The 19,440-nt window shown below is 38.5% G+C and overlaps 1 protein-coding gene across 4 annotated transcripts in view; it reads right to left on the reverse strand.

Annotated features, from left to right (window-relative positions):
• Nucleotides 1–19,440, reverse strand: part of KYAT3 (kynurenine aminotransferase 3) — a 67,553-nt gene that overhangs the window by 12,982 nt on the left and 35,131 nt on the right. For all 4 annotated transcript variants that reach the window (XM_045478174.1, XM_045478175.1, XM_045478177.1 and 1 more), the window contains exons 5-10: nucleotides 19,061–19,210; nucleotides 14,363–14,449; nucleotides 12,990–13,115; nucleotides 12,770–12,890; nucleotides 5,367–5,443; nucleotides 3,853–3,942 (exon numbers count right to left, since the gene is read on the reverse strand). In XM_045478174.1, the coding sequence (XP_045334130.1) occupies nucleotides 3,853–3,942; nucleotides 5,367–5,443; nucleotides 12,770–12,890; nucleotides 12,990–13,115; nucleotides 14,363–14,449; nucleotides 19,061–19,210 (651 nt within the window). The remainder of the gene's footprint in view (nucleotides 1–3,852; nucleotides 3,943–5,366; nucleotides 5,444–12,769; nucleotides 12,891–12,989; nucleotides 13,116–14,362; nucleotides 14,450–19,060; nucleotides 19,211–19,440) is intronic.

Raw genomic sequence — 19,440 nt, forward strand, 5'->3', positions numbered from 1 at the left:
TACAGTCAGCTCTACCTTCAAAATATATTCAGAACCCAGTCACCTTCCACCACTTCACCATCCCTATATTGGTTCAGTCAACTACTGTCTCTCTCTTGGTTCACTTCAACAGTCCTCTGATTCAATAAAGCAGCCAGAGTCCCTTTGATGACACAAGTTAGATGATGTGATCCTTGTGCTCAAACTCTCCAGTGGCTTCCTATCTCACTCAGCCTTGACAGTGATAAACATGGCCTTACTTGACCTGGCTCCTTTTGTTCCTCCTACTCTTGTCCTTTGATCATCTCATCCCAATCTCATGTTTTTTCACTGATATAAATATGACAGCCAGAATACCTACCTCAGGGCCTTTGCACTTGTTCTCACAGTCTGGAAGGTTCTTCTCTAGGTAACTATTTGGCTACTTAACCTTCAGTTTGTAGCTCAAATGACCCCTTCTCAGTGAGACTTTCAAAGATTACTCCGTTTAACACTGTATATTTTCCCCTTAGCACTTTACATCCTTCCTCTTCCTTGCTTTAATTTTCTCTGATGTATCTATCAACATCTGACATATTATTAAAATATTTACTTCTTGAGGCACCTGGGTAGCTCAGTTGGTTAAGTGTCCGACTTTGGCTCAGGCCATGATCTCGCAGTCCCTGAGTCTGAGCCTCGCATCGGGCTCTGTGCTGACAGCTCAGAGCCTGGAGCCTACTTGAGATTCTGCAACTTCCTCTCTCTGCCCCTACCCTGCTCCCACCTCCGTCTGTCTGTCTGTCTCTCTCTCAAAAGTAAATAAACATTAAAAAAAAAATTTTTTTTTTCAACGTTTATTTATTTTTTTGGGACAGAGAGAGACAGAGCATGAATGGGGGAGGGGCAGAGAGAGAGGGAGACACAGAATCGGAAACAGGCACCAGGCTCTGAGCCATCAGCCCAGAGCCCGACGCGGGGCTCGAACCCATGGACCGCGAGATCGTGACCTGGCTGAAGTCGGACGCTTAACCGACTGCGCCACCCAGGCGCCCCAAAAAAATTTTTTTTAATAAAATTTTTTCTTCTTTATTATCTGCATACTCCCAGTAAGCAACATGCAGAAGAAACTAGACCAATTTCTTACACCATTCACAAAAAGAAACTCAAAATGGATGAAGAACCTGAATGTGAGACAGGAAACCATCAAAACCCTAGAGGAGAAAGCAGGAAAAGACCTCTCTGACCTCAGCTGCAGCAATTTCTTACTTGACACATCTCCAAAGGCAAGGGAATTAAAAGCAAAAATGAACTATTGGCACCTCATCAAGATAAAAAGCTTCTGCACTACAAAGGAAACAATCAACAAAACTAAAAGGCAACCAATGGAATGGGCAAAGATATTTGCAAATGACATATCGGATAAAGGGCTAGAATCCAAAATCTATAAAGAATTCACCAAACTCCACACCCGAAAAACAAATAATCCAGTGAAGAAATGGGCAGAAGACATGAACAGACACTTTTCTAAAGAAGATATCCAGATGGCCAACAGGCACATGAAAAGATGCTCAACGTCACTCCTCATCAGGGAAATACAAATCAAAACCACACTGAGATACCACCTCACACCGGTCAGAGTGGGTAAAATGAACAAATCAGGAGACTATAGATGCTGGAGAGGATATGGAGAAACGGGAACCCTCTTGCACTGTTGGAGGGAATGCAAACTGGTGCAGTCACTCTGCAAAACAGTGTGGAGGTTCCACAAAAAATTATAAATAGATCTACCCTATGACCCAGCAATAGCACTGCTAGGAATTTACCCAAGGGATACAGGAGTGATGATGCATAGGGGCACTTGTACCCCAATGTTTATAGCAGCACTCTCAACAATAGCCAAATTATGGAAAGAGCCTAAATGTCCATCAGCTGATGAATGGATAAAGAAGATATGGTTTACATACACAAGGAATACTACTTGGCATTGAGAAAGAATGAAATCTGGCCATTTGTAGCAACGTGGATGGAACTGGAGAGTGTTATGCTAAGTGAAATAAATCAGGCAGAGAAAGACAGATACCATATGTTTTCACTTATACATGGATCCTGAGAAACTTAATAGAAGACCAGAGGGGCGGGGGAGGGGGAAAAAAAAGTTACAGAGAGGGAAGGAGGCAAACTGTAAGGGACTCTTAAATACTGAGAACAAACCGAGGGTTGACGGGGGGGTGGGGGAGAGGGGAAAGTGGATGATGGGCATTGAGGAGGGCACCTGTTGGGATGAGCACTGGGTGTTGTATGGAAAACAATTTGACAATAAATTATATATAAAAATTTTTTTTAATAAAATATTTTCTTCTTTATTATCTGCATACTCCCAATAGGCTGTAAGCTCAATAAGGGAAGAATTTCTTTATGCTGTATTTCTTCTACTAGCAAAGATTTGTTGAATAAGTGAATGGATTGATTTTGAGTGGATGAAATGAGTTTAATATATATAAAACCAGAAGTCAAAACTAACCTTTATTATGACACTGCTTTAGAGAGTCACAGGAAAGAGAATTTTAAAACAAAATTTTGTCTCCTTCAGTAGATATTTTTGGCAGGAAGCAAAAAAAATAAACTTACTATAGCCAACACATTTCAATCTTTCAGCCTTCTAACAGCCTTCCAGAAAAAGATATTTTTTTCAGTGATCTGATTATTCACGGAATGATGGTACACATATCCCTGTTTCATAAATTTATTTAAAAAAAAAAACAGAAACAATATAAAAAAGATATACATTAAAAAGTCTTGTACCTACTCCTATCCCTATCTATTCATATCGCCTATTCCTCATACCCATACAAATCGCCACTTTTACTAGCCTCTTACAGATCCTTCCAGATATCCTTTAAGAAAATAAAAGTGTATGGTTTCTCCCTTCCTTATACAGGATATAGCATAAATACATAGTACTCTGTATATTGCTCTTTTAACCTTATAGTATATTCTGGAAATCTTTCCATATCAATAATTATAGAGCTTCCTCCTTCTTTCCCTCTCTCTTTCCTTTCTTTTCATTTTTAAATAGTCATGGTGACAGACAGAATAATGGACCCCAAAGGTGTCTAGGACCCAGAACCTATAAATATGTTACTCTACATAGTAAAATAAATTTTGCAAATGAGGTTTTAATTAAGGATCTCAAAATGAAGAGATTATCTTGGATTATTCATGGGCCTAATACAATCATAAGGATCCTTGTATGGGAAAGAAGGTAGCAGGAGAGTCAGAATCATGTTAGAGTTATGTGACCTCAAGCCAAGGAATGTGAGCAGCCCCTAGAAGATGGAAAAGACAAGCAACGAATACTCCCTTACAACCTGCAGAAGGAACACCAGTATGGAGACACCTTGTTTTTAGCCCTGTAAGACCCATTTCAGACTGTTGACCTCCAGAATTGTAAGATTAAAAATTTGTGTTGTTTTAAGCCACTAAGTTTGTGGTACTTTGTCACAGAGAAATGGGAAACTAATGCAAAACTCAGATAATATTTAAATGCTTGGCTAGACCATGGTTTATTTAATTGCCAGTGGATGGATAATGAGCATCCCCTATCTTCTGCAATGAATGGCCACGCACATACAGAACTTCTTGCTTCTCATGTATACAGATAATAGCAACAGAGTAAACTCCCAGAAGATGGATTCCTGCTTTGGAGCACACGCACATCTACAATTTTGCTTGGTGTTGTCACTGTCCTTCACAGAGTCTGTTCTACTTTGCAATCCCACCAGTGTTCAAAGCTAAAACTCAATGACTTTAAACAAACAAACGAACCAAAAAACCATTCTAGTAACACCTTCACCAAAACACCATGCTTCAACCCCAAGTTACTCTAACACCTACCTGTAAAGGTGTAGCGCAAGTATAAACAGTGTTTTGTTGAACTGTCTGTAAATGTTTTATCAAATGATTAGGACCAATGGACCAGCCAAGCTGAAAAAGGAAAAAAAAAAAAGCAGATTTCAGAAAGTGAATCTAACTGTATGTATTAAATCTGATAGAGTAGCTCAGCTTAATGTAATTATTAAACATATGTAATTCTAAAATGTTCACTCTATGAAAGTAGTGCAGTTATTAGTATTTGCTCATCATTTCAACACTGTTCTGTGGGAAAGTTTCCCACTGGAGTCACTAAACTCTGTCTTCAGAAGGTAAATAGTGCCCACAATCATTATTACCCTTTTCTTTTCTAATTCACTACTTCTGAAGGTCTAAAAACTCATAACAAAGCTTATTTGAATTAGATAAAAGCAACTCTGAATGAGGGCCTAAGGGACTCTTCCATAATTTGGTTCTGCAGGCCCCATTTTTGATACTCCTTGCTTCTTGGCCATGTTCAGGATAGGGCTGGTTGGAAGATAATCTAATTTCGATTGGGTAAATTGTTAATGTATTACATAGTGCAGTGCTTAAGTACATAAATTCTGAAGCTGGATTGCCTGGCTGGCTTGAGTTTATTAGCAGTATAACCTCAGGCAACTTACTTAACTTCTCTTACTAGTTTTATTATCTATAAAATGGGGATAATAAATTATACTCACTTCATAATGCCATTATGAGAATGAGTATGTGTAAAGCACTTAGAACCTGACACATAGTAAGAGCCAAAATATTAGCTATTACTATGTATTATATTTTTCCTCCTTTTTTATTAATATGCAATAATCTGAACATTCTTTGCAAAGAAGAGTGCCATTGGTTGGTTACTTATAAAATGAAAAATGACTATTTTTCTGCCATTTGCAATAACATGGATGGAGCTACAGAGTATTACGCTAAGTGAAATAAGTCAGAGAAAGGCAAATACCATGTGATTTCACTCATTTGTGGAATTTAAGAAACAAAAAAAATGAGCAAAGGAAAAAGAGAGAGAGAGAGAGAGAGACAAACCCAAGAAATGGATGTGTAGCTAGAGAGAACAAACCGAGTGTTAGTGGACGGGAGTGGAGGTGTGGGGGGATGGGGTAAATAGGTGATGGGGATTTAAGAGGGCATCTGTGATGAGCACTGGGTATAGTAATGAAGTGATGAATCACTAAATTCTATACCTGAAACTAATATTACACTGTGAATTAACTAACTAGACTTTAAATAAAATTTTAAAAAACTTAAAAAAAAAAAAGAAAGAAATGATTAGGTCTCAAAAAGGAGAAAGGTCAACAGGAAAGCTGAATGAGTAAACAAAAGGTCAGTAAGTACAAAAACCTGGGTAAACTGAATATATATGCATTTAACACACACACACACATACACACACACACACACACACACACACTCTCTCTCTCTCTCTCTCTCTCTCTCTCTGCAAGAAATAAAATACGTGTCTGTTTTTAAGCAATTATTCTTTTGCATCTTACCTTCCAGCCAGTTACACTGAAAGTCTTTCCGGCACTTCCTATCGTTATTGTTCTCTCCCACATACCTGGAAAAGTAGCTAAACCGGAAAAAGAAAAAAAAAAAGGTTAAATAATTGCTTTCCAATCAATCTACATTCAGTATAACTTAAAAACATAAATGTAGTATAATGCAGTTGGTATATTTCAGTAGGTTTTTTTTTTTAATTTTTTAATGTTTATTTATTTTTGAGAGAGAGACAGAGCTTGAGAGGGAAAGGGCCAGAGAGAGAGGGAGACACAGAATCTGAAGTAGGCTCCAGGCTCCGAGCTGTCAGCACAGAGCCCAATGCGGGACTCGAACTCATGAACTGTGAGACCATGACCTGAGCCAAAGTTGGATGCTTAACCAACTGAGCCACCCAGATGCCCCTATTTCAGCAGGTTTTTAAAATATAATGTAACTTTAAGCCAAACATAGTTGAAAATGTCACAGTGCTTAAAAATACTGTATAATATGTGATAGATTAAATAATATTAAGTAGCAAAATCACTTCCAGGGTCAGAAGTGGCAGAGGTGTCAGTAGGCAGCGTTCCAGGCAGTGGTTGCACAGTCGTGGCGTGGCACCTGGTGCTCAGTGTCAGTGGTAGCTGTGCATTCACTAATACTGCACTCTTCCTGTGGCACCATTTTGATTGTGGTCCTGGCCATTGTTGACTCGCCTCTACTCTGCCCATTTTCCGAGTCTACCTCTACAGGATTCCTAAGAAAATGTTTCTTAAAATGTGGTTCTCACACCAGTACTAGCAATATCAATGGGGAACTTGTGAGGAAGGCAAACTATTGGACCATATCTCAGATCTCCTCAATCAGAAACTCTGGGGGTAGGGCCCCGCGATGCATGTGTGCATGTGTGTTTTGCTAACAATTTTAAGATATATATCCCACACCATAAAATTTACTTATTTAAATTGTCTAATTCAATGGTTTTTAGTATATCTGCAGAGCTGGGCAACCAGTTTTAGAACATTTTTTCACCCCAAAAGCCCCTACCTTTTAGGTATCAGCCCTTAATATCTCCGTGGTCAATAGCCCTAGAACTTGTCTGAATGGAGTTTATTTGGCATACTTATTCTCTCCATAATGCACACCACAGTCTTCTTATACTTCAAAATATCAGCCAGCACTTCAGCACTATGCTACGGCGTCTATTTTAAACAACAAAATCACCATGAAAAGGGCACTTGTTTATAGTATAAGCTGAAATAAGAAGGCAGAGTGTTGCCTTGTTGACCTCAACTGAGAATACACATGAGGTGACTCAAATTTTTTGCCCCTCTTGGCACGTCTGTGAATGAAGTGCTGTGAGTATTGACTTTGAAGTTACAAATAGATTTCTGCGAGTAGGTGATTCACAAATATGGATTCCACAAATAATGAGAAATGATGGTGTAAACGTTTTCAAGTGATTGACATCTTTAACAAAATCATTCATTCACATACTCATTTGCTTAGCAAACATTTATTACCAATGACCAGGTCCCAGGGACTAAGCCATGTCTAAAAGAAACAAAGATGAGAAAAAAGCACATCCTATCTTTGAAGAGCTTATGGTCTAGTGGGGATAGGAGAAAAGTAAAACAACAGTCATATACAGTGTGGTAAGTGCTGTAATAGTAAGCGGCATGGAGTATCATGCAAGGACAGAAGGTGTTAGGGGTAGCTTTCTGCAGCCAGTAAAGCTTAAGCTGAGACCTGGAAGACCATGTAGAATTCTGCCAGTCAGAGAAGGGGAGGAAAGGTATTTGGGGCAAAGAGAATGCAGGTAAAACCATACAGGTATAAAATGCAGGAGCTTGTGAATTCTGCCCCAAATTGGTAAATTATTCCCTTGTTAATCTTCAGAGAGTGCTACCTATGCTGCTCTTTGTTCCCTTTTTTTAATGTTTATTTATTTTTTAGAGAGAACGACAAGCGAAAAAGGGGGAGAGAGAGAGGGAGACACAGAATCGGAAGCAGGCTCCAGGCTCTGAGCTGTCAGCACAGAGCCTGACGTGGGGCTCGAACTCATGAACCACAAGATCATGACCTGGGCCAAAGTCGGCGCTTGACCAACTGAGCCACCCAGTTGGTCAAGCAGCCACCCTATGCTGCTCTTTGTATTCCTCAAGTAGTTTAGATGTTAAGTTCTTCACATGCAATCCCATGAGTTTTTCACTTGTTTTTCAGAGGTACAGTAGATACTCTTGTATTGTTCTAAGAGTGTTGGCATACATAAAGAGAAAACAAATAGCCATTTCTGTGTGATCTAAGCTACTGTTTTCTTAATCTTCTCATATACAAGTCAAGTGGCTACTAAAATGTAAGGTAGCTAAAGAAATTTCCAAAATGGCAATTCATACATAATCAGTCCATTGTCCAAAGGTAGGAAAACTACATAAATCAGGATGTTATAATTGTATTCTCTGTGGAGTAAAACAAAACCCAAAAATAATAAAGAAAATATTTAGAGAATCAATTCAAAGAAAGAATATTCTAACATTTGATATAAATATCCTATCATTTCAAGTTTTGAAACAGTTCTAGTATTCCAAAAGAATACCATGACACATGTCCCACTTTCCTATTTGACCAGAGAAAATCTAAACTATGTATAATGCAGAGTATCACCTCTTTTAAAGTAATAATATGTATCTAAAACCCGGAAAGTCTATTAGTAAACACAATATTTAGAAATAAGTTCTTTAAGGGGCACCTGAGTGGCTCTGTCGGTTAAGCATCCGTCTTTTGCTCGGGTCATGATCTCACCATTCCCGAGTTCCAGCCCTGCGTCAGGCTCTGTGATGAAAGCTCAGAGCCTGGAGCCTGCTTCAGATTCTGTGTTTCCCTCTCTTTCTCTGCTCCTCCCCCTGCTTGTGCTCTGTCTCTCTCTCTCACAAATAAATAAACATGAAAATCAGAAATAAATTCTTTGAAATTAAGAATTACCCAGAGAAACGAATACAATCCTAACATGTTTTCTTAAGTTATATCCAAAGGAAATCAAAACCACCCACATGTCAAATGTAGGTTTCATTCACAAAACATCAATGTAATAGTTTTGGTATAATATTTTTTTGAAAAGAGCTAAGCAATTTTGATGGCTATTTTAGCCATTTTAAAAAATGGATGTCTTTTTTCAAGCAGTAAGCTAATCAACTGAATAACTTACAAGGAATTTTATATTATTTGTCTAAATGCCAAAAGATTAGTATATCAATATAAATGTATTAATACCTTTTTTATAGAAGAGAGGTTTCTCTGTTGACTGACATGTCATTGTACAGAAATGCAGAGACATCATTTGAATCAAGAATCTGATCCAAGAACAAATTCTACTACTTCATTAAAAAGGGCCCTAAGGAATTTTTTTAAAACATCTGGATGTTCATATCCTCTCCGAGACTTGGGGAGCCACAGAAATTAAAGCAAACAGATAGAACAGAAGACCACAACACTGTGTGTGAATCTAGAAGAAAAAAAAATCTTTGCATCGTCTGATCATTTTTAAAAAATGGTACCTAGGAGTGCCTGGCTGGCTTAGTTGGTAGAGCATGCCACTCTTGATCTCAGGGTTCTGAGTTCAAGCTCCATGCTGGACATAGTGATTACTTACAAAACACAACCTAGGGGCACCTGGCTGGCTGGCTGGCTGGCTGGCATGTGAGTCTTGGTCTCGGGGTTGAGTTCAAGCCCCATGGTGGTCGTAGAGATTTCTTACAGGCATAAATAAAAGTAAAAAGGAAAACTGATATCTAGTATTAAGCTTAGGTTGCATTTGTATCTGAAAGGCAAGTGGTCATTGCACTTCTCATTTATGACCCGTGGTCCTTAAATCAGCTGCAGCAGCAATAACAGTTATTTACAGGTGGCTTAGGCTTCAACAGAAGTCAGATAAAGATTATAGACAGAAAGAAGAGTGCTCCCCAGGGAAAATGGCCTCAGTGAAAGCATGAGGGTGATGCTAATTCATGATGTATGGCTGGAAAGCTTTATTGTGTTATATTAAAGAACTACTATCACACTCTGCAGATTAATGGAATAGTCACTTTGCATCTTTTGTGTATTCATATTTGATAGAATACCTAAGTTTTCATGGAACCAAACCACTCCCTAAATAATGAAATAGTGAATTCATTTTTTTTTCTTGTTTTAACTTTATGGGCTGTTATAACAACTAAAATATCTGAGTTAAAAATATAGGTCTTGGGGCACCTGGGTGGCTCAGTCAGTTAAGCGTCCAACTTCAGATTCTGTGTCTCCTTCTCTGTTCCTCTCCCACTCACACTCTGTATCTCTCTCTCAAAAATAAAGATTAAACATACACATATTTTTAAATATATAGGTCTTGATATCTTTAGCAAGTAATATGTGTTACACTTTTACTATGAAGGGCTTATATGAGGTTTAAACAATATAATAAAGGTTTAAACAATAACTCAAGATCATTTAAAGTTATCTATTGGAAAAATATTGCTGAACTTAGTTAACTAAAACTCTAAGGATTTGAGACATTATCACTTAGAAATGAATATATGTGTTGAGTACAAAATTATATTTATTAATTAGCTAGATGCCTATTCCTCTGTTTAATTGTTAAAAATTACAAAAAAGGGGTGCCTGGGTAGTTCAGTTGGTTAAGTGTCCGACTTCAGCTCAAGTGATGATCTCATGGTTTGTGAGTTCAAGCCCCGCATCAGGCTCTGCACTGACAACACGGAGCCTGCTTGGGATTCTCTCTTTTTTTCTCTCTCTCTCCGCCTCTCCCCCAATCTCTCTCAGAATAAATGAACTTAAACATTTTTTTTAATTACAAAAAATAATTATTTGTCTATGTTGACCTGATTTTCGACTGGGAATAGTTCAATGACCTGAAACAGAGGTCATCAACAAAAAGGGTGAACGAAGGTGAACTCTGACGCAATTTTGACATGAAACAGCAGTTTGCTGTGTTGAGGCACCATGCCTTGCACATCTCTGGCTGCCTTCTCTGTTTATCAATTCTCCCTGAGAAAATTCTCTTCCATGGGTTCCACCACCAACAAAATTTTGACGACTGCCAAAACCCTTTCCCCTCATGATTTGATCCTGTCAGGCCTATAATTCTACTTGTCTCCAGACATCTTCTCTTCTAGGCCTCATAGAGACTGAAACTTAGCAAGACTAAAGAAAGCATGAGAGGCAGGAATATTCCTTACTCCCCACAGAGCTGCCCCTCCTCTGTACACGTCCACCTCTGCTTACAGGCCTCACCACTGCTGAAGGGGCTGGGCCAGAGATTTCAGAATCCCACTGGCTGGTTCCCTTCCCAGCTTCAGATGCTATACTCTGCCCTATTGTTGACTTCTAAATAGCCCACTTGTGTCAACTCCACTGCTAGGGCATCTAACTCACTTCAGGTCCTCGCCTGTAACTGGTTCTTACCTTATAAAACAAATCCAATCAAGGAACCCATTCCCTTGTCTTGGCACACCTCCTGCAGTAGTTCTCAAATTATGCTTCACTGGAACTTTGGTGATCAAATTAATGTGTAGAATTTTTTTTTTAATCAATTTTAAGTTTTCCTCCATGAAATTTTCTCAAGCACCTAAAGTACTACCATTTATCTGATAGTGTATGCTACCAACAGTGAAACAAATAAACATTTAGTGAGAGGCAAAATCAGAAAAACTCTGATATGTCTGTATCAGTGGCTCTTTGTACAAATATGCACACAACCGGGATTTTTATATTGACTCCTTCTAATTATTAAGTTTCTATTAAGAAGATTGCTTCTAGTTTCAGGATGGAAGGCAACGTATCTCTATTCTACAATGTGAACATTGTGGCTTCAAGGTGCTCTACACTAACATTGAGTTTCAGAACCACTTACCTCCTCAACAAGTTTAAACTTTGTTCTCATAATCAAGACTGTCAGAATTACTCTACTTTTCCATTATCATCTGTGACTGTTATAACATATCCTTATAAACCACTTGCCCTAATCTTAAGTATATCTTGATCTGTTATGCCTTCTTGCCTCAGTCCACATTAGTTTATCTGATAGGAATTTTAATGTTTTTAATTTTTAATTTTTATTTTTTGAAGGAGAGAGAGACAGAGCATGGGGGGGGGGGGGGGGAGGAGCAGAGCGAGAGGGAGACACAGAATTTGAAGCAGGCTCCAGGCTCTAAGCTGTCAGCACAGAGCCTGAGGCGGGGCTTGAACTCACAAACTGTGAGATCATGACCTGAGCTGAAGTCAGATGCTTAACCGGCTGAGCCACCCAGGTGCCCCCTGATAGGAATTTTATTTGTACCTCTCTGCTTAACAAATTCCATCTTTTGCCCACTCCTCTGTTGATCTTCTCAAGCAGCTGCTTTGTCCTCCATATTTCTACACTTTAAAACGTACCACAGGGATAATTATGATATATGAAACTATTTATATACAAGCGCACTAATTTATTTATTGATATCTGCCACAGTGATTTCAGTTTTTCTTCCCTTATCTCCTTCATATTTCCTATTCATTTCTTCATCAATTACTTTCTGATTACCTAACACGTGCAAGATCCTATCCTAGAAACTGCACATTCAGAAGTCACTAAAACAAACAAATATCCTATGTTCCAGCAGGTTAGAAGTAAACTATATAGAAGTAAACTAACTATATTTATTATTATAATAGAAAAAACAAAACAGAACAAAAAAAATAAATAAAGCAAAGCAAATTCTGGAAGAAAGACTTATAACTATCTTAAATGTGGCCATAAAAACTGGTATCTGAATAAAGCCCTGGGGGAGATTGAGCCATGTGGATATTTGGGGGAAAAGTGTTTCCAGGCATAGAAAGGGCAAATGTACAGACCCAAAGGTTGCAACCCAGCATATAGTCTTATGGTTGATATCAGTTTAGATAACCCCAGAAGACACCGAGGCAGGGTGTCTTGGGAGATGGCAGGGTAGTAATGATGAAACCTCAGGCAAGAGCCAAGCAGCAATAGCTTACTCGCCCTGCAATTTTCTCCTGTCGACTTGGCATTTTGGCAACTTGCTCAGCAGAGACAGTCCAACTTGGGAACAAGTAAGCTCCCTGTATCTTATGTACCACGTAATAGATGCATTCTTGATAAAAAGCCAAGGATATGGGCAAAAGTATAACTTCTCTGGTTTCATACCCTTATAGTATGATCCAAAAATCTCTTCCCCAAAGTTTGTACTGCTTGTCTTTCAGTCTGTTTATTAATTCACTCAAGCATCATTTATCCAAATCCCATTTAAGTGCTCACACAGACCGATACCCATTGCAAGGACTATTTTAAAGCTGTTCTGGGATCCCTTCCAATCAGTTGTTCCACATGTGCCCAAACACATTTAGATTTGTGACTCTATGTAATAATCAGTACCTATTTTTACATGTTTATTTCCAGTATATACAAGCCATTCATAAACCTCATCACTGATGCAGAGTGTGTCATATTTGATGCAAAGGTCAGCAATTACTTGGAGTTCTTCTTTGGTATATACCTATATGTATTAAAGAAAACAAAAGAGCAGAGCCAATTATGATTCAACATGTGAGACAATGATAGGTCAGAAGACTGTATAAAGAGTTCAAAGACTCACCTTGCCAATGGGGTTATGTGGAGTATTCAGTATAATCGCTTTGGTTTTGGAGTTAAACTTACTTGCCAGTTCTTGAGGATCCAATGTCCAGTCAGAACTAGACCATTTTTTCCCATCGACAGGTTTCTACGTATGAAGAATCAAGATGTGATTTAATCCAATTAATTCATGTTTGCTGTCTTACAAATAAATAACCTAATGGCACAGGGTGGCGGGGCAGAGTAGAGAAAGGCATGGCAAAGGTAACTGAATAAATGACTAACAAAGAAAATAGAAATAACTAAGCTTTCATTCTGCCTTAAGAGCCCAAGAGGACTTAAGTCTCATGCTCACACCTAGTAAATGGAAAATAAACTCTGTCAACATAAAGAGCTGTTAAAGTATGTACATGCCTTCAAAGGAGCCAGCTATAACTATGGTTAACATGTCTGAGACTGTAAGGCTAATACAAGATTCTGTGATTCACCTTAGTGTATTACTCATTATAGTAAGATGTTTAAAAAAGACAATAGTAGCATACTTTATTAAATTCCTTAGTAGCAAAATTAAAAAAAATAATTTATTCATAATTCCGAGATCAGACAAGATCGGGCACATTCAGGGTGGTTTGTCCTTAGACAATTCATTCATAATTCAACAAGCATTTATAAAGCACCCAGCATATACCCTACACTGTTAGTCACTAGGGAGCAGGGCTATACAAGTGAGTTAGAAATGGTCTCTGGGGTGCCTGGCTGGCTCAGTCGGGTGGAGTGTGCAATTCTTCATCTCAGAGTTGCAGGTTCAAGCCCCATGTTGGGTGCATATTACTTAAAAATAAAATCTTAAAAAAAAAAAAAAAAAAAAAGAGGGGTGCCTGGGTGGCTGAGTTGGTTGAGCATCTATTTTACTCTTGATTTCAGCTCAGGTCTTGATCTCAACGGTTCATGGGTTCGAGCCCCACATCGGATTCTGTGCTGACAGTGTGAAGCCTGCTTGGGAGTCTCTCTCTCTCTCTCTCTCTCTCTCTCTCTCTCTCTCTCCCCCCCTCCCCTACTCCTGCATGCTCTCTCTCAAAATAAATAAACATTAAAAATGAGAAAAAAAAAAAAGAATTGGTCTCTGATCTGGTGGTGTTCATAGTTTATGGGGGAGACACATAACCACAAAAGAATGTTACATATAGTGTGGATATTGATACAACAGAGACACATGGCAAACACAGGATAAAGCAATAACAGCTGCCCTCTTAAAGATGTTGATTACCTTCAGCCATTGTAGAGATACACAGTAAATCCCAAAATGTAATAAAAGTAGAAACTTCATCAGTGACAAAGCAATTCTGTATATTTTCAAAGCATCTTAAAGTATATGTATCGCATTGGCAAACTTACAGGTCTTAGGGGAATAAAAACAGGTGTTGCTCCAGCCATTCTCACCATGGGCTCATAGCAGTCATAGAAAGGTACTATTACTATGACCTAAAATAAAAATCAAATAAGAATGTAACATATCAATCATTCATTCATTTAAAATATATTGTGTACCTCCTATGTGTGAGGTGCTGTCCTACATGCTGAAATGCAGCAATGAAAGAACTGGCCTTCCTTGCCTTCATGCCTGCCTCTTCGTGGGAGAGGACATGGAAGAGACGTTAGAGACAGATGTGTCCAGGGAGTTCTGGCTCTCTTAATGAGATCCACAGAAGGGCTTACAGTGGGGATTCTTGAAATTATATGCAAAACTTTACATGTGCCTAGGTAGATTTTTCTGGGGAAAGAGGCCATAATTCCCATCACATCCTCCAAAGAATGTTCCAGCCAAAAACATGAAGAATTTCTTTAAATTTTAAATGACAAACAAACAAAAAAATCAGAGAGGGGCAGAAGCAAAAGACTATGAGGAAAGATAACAGCAATGCTCTCCATTATGGAGAACTAATTTATAAGTATTATCCTGAGAATAAAGATGTTTCTCTTTGGTCAAAAGCACTCCAAAACAAACAGTGGATGCAGGGAGACTAGTTAAGATGCTACTATTATTGTCTGATACCCTCAGTTTCCCTCTGGTGACTTATACCTAGCTAGATTCAGTCTTTTTTCCCAATCTCTTGAGATATATTCCTTGTTCCTTTGCCCCTACATGCTCTCTCTCAGTCACCCGTGGGTGGCTTTTAGGTCAGTGGGCCAATCCAACCAGTCCCTTTGGTATTCCACCCAGAGTCCACCAGCTTGGATCTAAGTAAGCATCCCTGATTTTTTACTTTTCTGTAAGGAAAGTCTGAACACATAATTTATATCTTTCATGTATATTCAATTTTTATTATCTTTTTAAACCTAACAATATTACATGAAAACTTCACATTATTACAGTTTTAATATTTATTATCTTTTAAGGAATTTTTTTTGATGTTTATTATTTTTGAGAGAGATAGAGGCAGTGCGAGAGGGGAAGGGCCAGGGCCAGAGGGAGAGGGAGACACAGAATCTGAAGCAGGCTCCAGGGTCTGAGCTGTCAGCACAGAGCCTGATGTGGGGCTTGAACTCATGGACCAGGAGATCATGACCTGAGCCGAAGTTGGACACTTAACTGACTGAGCCACCCAGGCGCCAACCCCCACGCCCCCGGCTGTTTGTTTTTTTTAATATTTATTATCTTAATGGCTATTTGGGAGTCTAGTGAATTCTAAAATAAGTTTTAATCGTTTGCTTATATACAATGCTATATTTATTTGTGAATATGTGTAGTTTCTCTATTTTTAAAAAATGTTTATTTATTTTGAGAGAGAGAGAGAAAAAGTGCAGAGAGAGGCAGAGAGAGGGAGAGAGAGAATCCCAAGCAGGCTCCACACTCAGTGCAATGTGGGGCTCAATCCCACAACCGTGAGACCATGACCTGCACCAAAATCAAAAGTCAGATGCTTAATTGACAGAGCCACCCAGGTGCCCCTGTAGTTTCTCTATTTTTAAACAGTTGAATAAATTCACATGATTGTTATTTTGCTAGATTAAAAAGTATAAACATTTTTAGGGCACATTAACATACATACAGTCAAATTGCTTTAGGAAATTGGATAACTATAATTTCCTAAGTCAACACTAAGTTGTCTCACTTAACTTTTGTTGGCTAAATTAGTGATATGTAATTGTTGCTCCAAATTTTTTTTTAATGTTTATTTATTTTTGAGAGAGAGACAGAGACAGAGACAGAGCGTGAATGGGGGGAGGGGCAAAGAGAGAGGGAGACACAGAATTTAAAGCAGGCTCCAGGCTCTGAGCTGTCAGCACAGAGCTTGATGTGGGGCTCGAACCCACAAACTGTGAGACAATGACCTGAGCCGAAGTCGGACGCTTAACCAACTGAACCACCCAGGCACAACACTAACTCTTGTTCTAAATTTGCACATTTAATGTGTATTTCATATTATGTGAAGCAACTCTTCAAGGCCTTTCTCACTAAAGTCATATAAGGCTATTACTGTAATGCCCGAAGTTCCTAAACCTCCCACAAAAGACCACCAGAGTCGTGAGTCAAAGCCAAGCGGCAAGGGGCATTTATTGCAGGTTCGAACCTGGACCTCTGCGCACTCGTTGCCGGTGACGCTAAGAGGCCTCGATCAGAGTTGGTATAGGGTTTTTATAGACAGGGACAAACAGCATAGGTGAGTGAGGGTCCTGATTGGTAAATTCTAAAGTAAGGACATTTGTGGTTTTCTGATTGGGCGTCCTTTGTCTGTCCTTCGGCGAGAAGGCTTTGTCCGTTACTTGTGGTGGGAGGAGAAAAAGGGGGAAGGGGAGGAATGTGTTAAGCAAGCAAGATTACAGAAGCGAAGGACGCCAGTTAGTTTGTGTACAATTACTATAGTTACTCATTTCATTACATATCAGACTACATTCATTTAGGGAGATTTACAACCCATTCTACTACACGGCGGGTTACATCCAGGAAAGGTCTCACAATGCTCATAGCAAACAGCAAGCAAAACAGACTTCTCAGCAATTGTATTTCTTGTCAAAGATCCACAATATGGGAAGAGAGAACTTAGCTTTAAACTATTTGGATTGTTCTTTTCATTACATTCTAAAGCCCCTTCGTTTCTACTAGTCATTCAACTCACATTGAGTACCTACTATACAATCTGCTATGTTAGGTGTTAGGTAATGGGAAGTACAAAGAAATGAACTTTGTTCCCTCTGGGAATGGATCTTTCCCTCAAGGGAACTGTAAGCTCTTAATTTGTCTGTGAAATTCTCAGGGACCAAGATGACCTATCTTTGAACCCTAGTGAGAAACCTAGTACCTGATTTGAAGTGAGATATAAAAGAAAACTGGGAGGAAGGGAGGTAAAATTGAAAGAATATACTTGATATTCTTTGCTGTAATTTCTTTATTTTTATGATGGGAATAATTCCCCTCACTTTCTGAAGAGTATTTATTGAGCACTCAGTATTTTAGGGACTGGCAGTATAGCAATAAACCTTCTACTGTGAGAGACCATAAACAAGAAAAAAACAGAAGTAAATTAGATGATTTCAGATAATAACAAATACTATAAAGAAAATAAAACAGGTCAATGTGACAGAAAGTGACACGTGTGTGATTTCAAAATATCAGATACAGTGATCAGGGAAGAAAGAATAAAGAAGGTCAAGGGCTGAGCCTCTGGGATGCAAAAAGAGGAAGCAACAAAGGATTAAACAACATCAAAGAATGAGATAAAACTTTCAACTATTTTACAGGATTAAAGGAGATTATGTATATGAAAGTGTAACTGCACTTCCTTAAGATGTTTCCTTAAGTAGCTTATTGTCTGGCATAATAGAGAGAATTAGAGATGTAAAAGAGGAACATAATACAATGTAGTAGCAGTATCTTTTATGTAAGAGGTACAGAGAGTGCCATGAGAGTTCAAAGAAAGGAATTAACAACATAGATCATGGTAAATATTCAGCAGTGCCTCTCTGGAGTTTCCCAGGCCTACATTAGCAGAGTCAATCACTTCTTTCTGTCACTACTGTAACATACACACACATTCCTATTCACCTGCTTGCGAGTCTATCTCCTCTACTAGATAGGGAACTCCTTCCACACAGAAACTGTCTTTTAAATTTTTTTTTTTAACGTTTACTTATTTTTGAGACAGAGAGAGACAGAGCATGAACGGGGGAGGGTCAGAGAGAGGGAGACACAGAATCTGAAACAGGCTCCAGGCTCTGAGCTGTCAGCACAGAGTCCAACGCGAGGCTCGAACTCACGGACTGCGAAATCATGACCTGAGCCAAAGTTGGCTGCTTAACCGACTGAGCCACCCAGGGGCCCCAGAAACTGTCTTTTAAAAATCTTCCCACAGTGCCTACTATGGGAGATCCTCAGTGATTTCTGAATGAATGAAAGAGGTCAGGAAATACTGAAGCAGGGCTATTGGAATGATAATGGGGAAAGAGTCCCAGTACTAAAGAAGAAATCACTCAACCTTCTTGTTACACAACCCTCACATGCTGCTGCTAACAGTGCCGGGCACAAAAACACACTGACGAAATACTGGCTGACTGAGTTCAGATAAGGATAATTTTAGTAGTGCAAACTAAAGATTCATTTTCCCCATCATGGTTGGCCCCTTCCACTTACCCTTCTCTAGATAGGCTATAGAAATAAGAATGAGTCACATGCAGCAAAACAGATGAATCTCACAGACATAATGATAAATGAGAGAAGACAATTCAAGAACATACTGTGTGATTCCATTTATATTACATTAAAGAGCAGGTAAAATGAGCCTATGGTGATAGAAGACAGAAGAGTGGTTACCTCTGGGAGAATATTAACTGGGAAGAGGCATAAGGGAGCCTTCTGGGTGCTGGGAATGTATTATATCTTCATCTGGCTGGGGTTACATGGATATATGTATATATGTAAATATACACACAGGTAAAAAATTTATCAAGCTGTACACTTAAGATCTGTGAATTTTACTCATATGCATTACACTTCAAAAGTAATTAAAAATAGTGTAAAATAAGTAGCAGATTCAAAGGCAATACAAATGATAATAATGACTGCTATGGGTAAGATGATAATCTTAATATACTTACTTCATCTCCCTCATCAATTAATCCTTGAATGGTATTAAAAAGAGATCCATATGCTCCTACTGTCACAAGGATTTCTTTATTTGGATTGATTTGCTTTTGATAAATTTTTTCATATAAGCAGGATAGAGCTTTCACAAGCGATGGATGACCCTGTTGAATAAAAAAGAAAAAACCTTGAATTTGATTATGGGATCTACTTCTTGGAAGCAATCTGGATTTAAAATGAAAGAATTTTTAAAATTTGGGTTTTTTGTTTATAATTATCCAAATAAAATTTTTATTTTTTTAATGAAAATAAAAAACATTTTTTTCCCTACTCACAGACAGTTCCTACATGAATGGTCATGAAAACTTGCTAATGACTAAAAAATCCCCATTAA

This window comes from Leopardus geoffroyi, chromosome C1 (assembly GCF_018350155.1).
Source record: "Leopardus geoffroyi isolate Oge1 chromosome C1, O.geoffroyi_Oge1_pat1.0, whole genome shotgun sequence".
Taxonomy (NCBI): domain Eukaryota; kingdom Metazoa; phylum Chordata; class Mammalia; order Carnivora; family Felidae; genus Leopardus; species Leopardus geoffroyi.